This window comes from Rhinopithecus bieti, unplaced genomic scaffold, assembly GCF_001698545.2.
Source record: "Rhinopithecus bieti isolate Rb0 unplaced genomic scaffold, ASM169854v2 scaffold_5948, whole genome shotgun sequence".
In the NCBI taxonomy this organism is placed as follows: Eukaryota; Metazoa; Chordata; class Mammalia; order Primates; family Cercopithecidae; genus Rhinopithecus; species Rhinopithecus bieti.
Window position 1 is genome coordinate 3,278,594 of NW_016805422.1, and position 6,666 is coordinate 3,285,259.

General features: G+C 39.8%; 1 protein-coding gene across 1 annotated transcript; it reads right to left on the bottom strand.

The window, feature by feature from the left end:
- Positions 1-366: 366 nt before the first annotated feature.
- On the bottom strand, positions 367-841 carry LOC108529858 (60S ribosomal protein L27). The gene has a single exon (XM_017872392.1). It carries the CDS (start codon positions 804-806, stop codon positions 396-398), a length of 411 nt encoding a protein of 136 aa, XP_017727881.1. The 5' UTR covers positions 807-841; the 3' UTR covers positions 367-395.
- Positions 842-6,666: the final 5,825 nt, after the last annotated feature.

Here is a 6,666-nt window from a genome sequence, read left to right on the forward strand (position 1 = left end):
TTCTCTTTTTTTCTTAGTTTGGCTAAAGGTTTGTTGGTTTTGTTTATCTTTTCACAAAACCAACTGTTTGTTTCATTGATCTTATGTATTTTAGTTTCAACTTCATTTATTTCTATTCTGATCTTTATTATTTCTTTTCTTCTAATTTTGGATTTGATTTGCTCTTGCTTTTAGTTTTAAAGATACATTGTTAGGTTGTTTATTTTAAGTTTTTACTTTTTTGATGTAGGTGCTTATTAGTATAAACTTTCCTCTTAGTACTGCATTTACTACATCTCATGGATTTTGATATGTTTCCCTATTCATTTGTTTCAAGAAAATTTTCAATTTCCTTCTTAATTTCTTTCTTTTTTTTTTTTTCTTTCCTTTTAATTTTAATGACCAAAACAAAGCATCTAAAACCGCAGCTTCTGGAAGAACCACTTGTTCTTGCCTGTCTTATATCTCTCTTCAAACTTGACCTTGGCCTCTCGTCGGGCCTTGCGTTTAAGAGCAGGATCTCTGAAGACATCCTTATTGACGACAGTTTTGTCCAAGGGGATATCCACAGAGTACCTTGTGGGCATTAGGTGATTGTAGTTATAAACTTTCACAAAAGACTTGATCTTTGACCTCTTGGCGATCTTCTTCTTGCCCATGGCAGCTGTCACTTTGCGGGGGTAGCGGTCAATTCCAGCCACCAGAGCATGGCTGTAGGGGCGATCTGAGGTGCCATCATCAATGTTCTTCACGATGACGGCTTTGCGTCCAGAGTAGCGTCCAGCCAGGACAAGCACCACCTTCCCAGGTTTCATGAACTTGCCCATGTCGGCAGCAACCACTCAGGCCTACAGCAAAAAGGAAAAACTCCTTCTTAATTTCTTAATTGACCCACTGGTCATTCAGGAGCATAGTATTTAATTTCCATGTGTTGGCCGGGCGTGGTGGCTCAAGCCTGTAATTCCAGCACTTTGGGAGGCCGAGACGGGCGGATCACGAGGTCAGGAGATCGAGACCATCCTGGCTAACATGGTGAAACCCCGTCTCTACCAAAAAATGCAAAAAACTAGCCGGGCGAGGTGGCGGGCGCCTGTAATCCCAGCTACTCCGGAGGCTGAGGCAGAGCTTGCAGTGAGCCGAGATCCGGCCACTGCACTCCAGCCTGGGCGACAGAGCAAGACTCTGTCTCAAAAAAAAAAAAAAAAAATTTCCATGTGTTTATACATTTTCCACAGTTCCTCTTATTATTGATTTCTAGTTTTATTGTGGTCAGATAAGATACTTGATATGATTTCAATTTTTTTTTGAAATTTTAAAGACTTGTTTTATGGCCTAATGTATGGTCTATCCTTGAGAATGATCCATGTGCTGAAAATATGTATTCTGCAGCCATTGGATAAAATGTTCTGTAAATATGTATTAGCTCCATTTGGTCAGATTAAATGCAGATTAAGCCTGATGTTTCTTTGTTAATTTTCTGTTTGGATGATCTCTCCAGTGCTGCAAGTGGAGTGTTGAAGTCTCCAGCTGTTATTGTGTAGGAGTCTGTCTCTCTCTTTAGCTCTAATAATATTCGGTTTATATATCTGGGTGCTCCAGTGTTGGGTGCATATATATTTATAATTGTTATAGCCTCTTACTGAATTGACCTCTTTGTCATTAAATAATGACCTTCTTTGTTTCTTCTTGCAGATTTTGTCTTGAAATCTATTTTGTTAGGTATAAGAATAGCTACTCCTCACTTTGGGAGGCCAAGGCGGGCAGATCACAAGGTCAGGAGATCGAGACCATCCTGGCCAACATGGTGAAACCCCGTCTCAACTAAAAACACAAAGAATTAGCTGGGCGTGGAGGCGGGCGCCTGTAGTCCCAGCTACTTGGGAGGCTGAGGCAGGAGAATGAATGGCATGAACCCGGGAGGCGGAGGTTGCAGTGAACCGAGATCGCGCCACTGCACTCCATTCTGGGCAACAGAGCGAGACTCCGTTTCAAAAAAAAAAAAAAAGAGTAGCTACTCCTGCTCATTGTTGGTTTCCATTTACATAGAGTATCTTTTTTCATCCTGTAGAATATCTTTTTCATCCCATTTTAGTCTGTGTGTATCTTTATAGGTAAAGTGTGTTTTTTGTAGGCAACAGATTGTTGAGTCTTGGTATTTTTTATCCATTTAGCCACTCTACATTTTTGATTGGAGAATTTAGTTCATTTACATTCAATGTAATTATTGATATGTAAGGACTTACTGTTGCCATTTTGTTATTTATATTCTGGTTGTTTTTTCTCCCTCCCCCTTTTCCTCCCTCCCTCCCTTCCTCCCTTCCTCCTTTCCTCCCTTGCTTCCTTCCTTTCTTTGTTTCAGGTTAAACATACCACCTGAGAAAAGTGATTTTCTCAGGTGGTATGTTTAAATTTCTTCTTCTTTTTTTTTTAATCTTTGTGTATCTTGTGTGTGTGTTTTGATTCAAGGTTACCATGAGACTTGCTCCATTTGTAGCCCATTATTTTAAACTGATGACAGCTTAACACTGGTTATATAAACAAACAAGCAAAGAGAAAACGAATAAAACTCTACACTTTAACTTCATTTTAACTTTTGTTAAAAGTTAAAATGCTTTTAACTTTTGTTGTTTCTATTTATATCTTGTTATACTGTCTATGTCTTGAAAAGTCATTACAGTTATTATTTATGATAGGTTCACTTTTCAGTCTTTCTACTTAAGGTAGTTTACATACCACAATTACAGTGTTATAATAGTCTGTGTTTTTCTGTGTGCTTATTATTACCAGTGAGTTTTGTACTTTCAGATGATTTCTTCTTGGTCATTAACATCCTTTTCTTTAAGACTGAAGAACTTCCTTTAGCATTTCTTGCAGGACAAGTCTGGTGTTGATGAAATCCCTCAGTTTTTGTTCGTCTGGGAGGATCTTCATATCTCCTTCATGTTTGAAGGATTATTTTGCTGAATATACTATTTTAGGATCAAAGTTTTTTCCCTTCAGCACTTTAAATATGTCATGCCAGTATCTCTTGGCCTGTAAAGTTTCCACAGAGAAGGCTGCTGCCAGACGTATTTGAGCTCCTTTGTATGTTATTTGTTTCTTTTCTCTTGCCACTTTTAGGATCCTTCTTTATCTTTGACATTTGGAAGTATTAAATGTCTTGAGGCGGTCTTATTTGGATTAAACCTACTTGGTGTTCTATCACCTCCTTATACTTGGATATTCATATCTTTCTCTAGGTTTAGGAAGTTCTCTGTTATTATCTCTTTCAATAAACCTTTTACCCAGATCTCTCTTTTTACCTCCTCCTCAAGGAGGCTATTGAGGCTATTTTTTAGATCTTGTAGGCATGCTTTATTCTTGTGTCTCCTCTGACTGTGTATTTTCAAATAGCCTGTCTTCAAACTCACTAATTCTTCTGCTTGATCAATTCTGCTGTTTAGAGACACTGATGCATTTTTCAGTATGTCAATTGCATTTCTCAACTCCAGAATTTCTGCTTGATTGTTTTAAATTATTTTAATCTCTTTGTTAAGTTTATCTGATAGAATTCTGACTCCCTTCTCTGTGTCATCTTAGATTTAATTGAGCTTCCTCAAAACAGCTATTTTGAATTTTCTATCTGAAAGGTATCAGATCTCTCTCTCTCTGGAATTGGTCGCGTATGCCTTATTTAGTTCATTTGGTAAGGTCATGCTTTCCTCAATGGTCTTGATGCTTGTGAATATTTGTTGGTGTCTGGGCATTGATGAGTTAGGTGCTTATTGTAAATTTTACAGTCTGGGCTTGTTAGTACCCATTCTTTTTTGGGAAGGCTTTCCAGATATTTAAGGGAATGTGTAGGTTGTGATCTAAGTCTTTGGTCACTGCAGCTATATTTGTTTAATGGGGCACTCCAAGCCCAGTAATGCTGTGGTTCTTGCAGGCTCGTAGAGGTACCACCTTGGTGGTCTTGGTTAAGATCTAGGAGAATTCTTTCGATTACGAGGCAGAGAGACTTATTCTCTCCTCTTATTTTCCCCCAAACAAATGGAGTCTCTCTCTGTGCTGAGCTATTCTCTCTGTGTGAATATTGGCTTTACAATTGACTTTACATACTGAATATGCATTCAATAGAAATAGTGCTTCACATTTTGATTGTTGATCTTTTCTTGGACTAGCAATATGTAGTATGATACTATCTTGTGATGGCAGGCAGTGGCAATGAGCCACAGCCCCCGGCCAGACACATCATCACCGCTGTAAATCACCAACAATCTACAGTATTCTGTGTTTCCAAATGATTTTGCTCAACTGTAGGCTAATGTAAGTGTTCTGAGCTTGTTTGAGATAGGCTAGGCTAAGCTATGGTGTTCAGTAGGTTGAGTGTATCAAGTGCATTTTTGACTTACAATATTTTCAATTTACTTATGCTGGGTAAAACACCATCATAAGTACAATAGCATTTATATGGATTTAACAAAGCAGCCTAAAGAAACCTGTAGAACTCATCACAAATATCTGTAGGTAATTAACTCAATTGTGGACAAAAAAGTAGATATGTAAATTATTTTTTGCCTGTAATTTGGTAAAGTTGTCAAGCATGGAATGTTAGGTGTGTCCCAGCCCACTTTTCTCTTTTTGTCTGGGCTGATTTTCTTCCTGAGCATTTCATGTTGTCCTCTGTGTTCTGCAACCCAGCTGTGTGCTCTTTCTTCTTCTTCTTCTTCTTTTTCTTTTTTTTCTTTTGAGATGGAGTGTCGCTCTGTCACCCAGGCTGGAGTGCAGTGACATAATCTTGGCTCACTGCAACCTCTGCCTCCAAGGTTCAAGTGATTCTTCTGCCTCAGCCTCCTGAGTCACTGGGATTACAGGCGCATGCCACCATGCCTGGCTAATTCTTGTATTTTTAATAGAGACGGAGTTTCACCATATTGGTCAGCCTGGTCTTGAACTCCTGACCTCAGGTGATCCGTCCGCATCGGCCTCCCAAAGTGCTGGGATTACAGGCGTGAGGCACCGCACCCGGCCCTGCTCTCTCTCTTAAAATTTCTCTGTGCTGTTACCCAGTTTGCAAAGGTATCCTTTTCAAGTAAGTCATGTCAAGTTACTTCTGTTTCTTCTAGGACTTGCTGCTTTTGCTGTCATGTCTTAGGAGCTCACTTTCTTTCTGCTTGGTTTTTCTTATGACTTGTTCAACTCAGTCTGGCTGTACCCAGCACAGAGGCACATAACGGGCTGTTAAGCTTGGTGATTAAATGCATTGAATAAATGCATGAACACTCTTACTTAAGGCTACAGTCTTTCTCCTTGGTCTACACTGGGTCTTTCTCTGGTTTATTTATCTTTTCAATGGAAATCAGGTTACTAGACTGTTTAAACAACAATATAAGATACCATTGATAACATTTGTCAAGAAATGCAAGATATCAGAATTTTATAGATAACAGCATATATCCCATTGTTATATTGCAGCAGGTTTACAACTTTGTGTGAAGTTTTTGTTTTTCAAACATTTGTCATTTGTGAGGCCTGTTGCTTAAAATACAAACACAGTTCAATTCCACAGGGTGTCAGGTGGGTTCATATTTGTCAGAAGAAAGTACACACCCACAAACATTTTAAGTTTTAAAGTAAATACCCAACTTAATCAGCAAAGAATTATACATCTTATTGGAAGTGAGGTCATTTTATTGGGTGAGATCAGATGCAGTTTATCTCTGCACAGCTTCCTGTGAGCTCCAACATTCCTAATGGGATAGGTCTACTGAGGAACATCCTGGGAGGCAGGGGTATGGTTCCTGTGAGTTAGGGTTTTAACAAGCTGAAAAGTTCCATTCTTGTTTTGCCACTTCCTTTTTATTCGCAGAAACTAGACTCTTAACTTACGGACTTCTTCTTTCATTAAATTTACAAACATTAGGTTCTCCTAATTTTTTTTTTTTTGGGACGGAGTTTCACTCTTGTTGCCCAGGGTGGAGTGCAATGGTGCAATCTTGGCTCACTGCAATCTCTACCTCCTGGGTTCAAGTGATTCTTCTGCCTCAGCCTCCCAAGTAGCTGGGATTACAGGTACCCGTCACCACGCCCAGCTGATTTTTGTATTTAGTAGAGATGGGTGTCCACCATGTTGGTCAGGCTGGCCTCAAACTCCTGACCTCAGGTGATCCACCCACCACAGCCTCCCAAAGTGAGGCTGTGCCCTACACAGTAGAGCCACTGTGCCCTACCAGGTTCTCCTAACTCTTAATCCAAATGCAGAATCTAGAAGCTGATATCCTTACTTGGGCATGGAAAGCAGGGCTTAAAGGTTTCTATAAAACGTTTCAAACTCCAGGGTCCAGAGTCCCAAGAAACCCCTTTCTTCAAGAATTTTTACTGACTTGACAATCTCCTGTGATCAGACTCTTAAAGGTTATCTGTGATCATCAGAGACCCTTACCACACTAGCTCTTGACAAAGGGATTAAGGCAGTGTATGCGTCAGCTCAGGCTGCCATAACACAATATCACAGGTGGCTTAAACAACATAAATTTATTTTCTCAGGGTTCTGGGGGCTGAAGTCCAAGATCAAGGTGTCGGCAGGTTTAGTTTCTCCTGAGGCCGCTCTACTTGCCTTGCAGGTGTCTGACTTCTCCCTGGGGCCTCAAATAGCCTTTCTTCTGTGGTATCTCTTCCCTTCTTATAAGAACACCAGTTCTGTTGGAT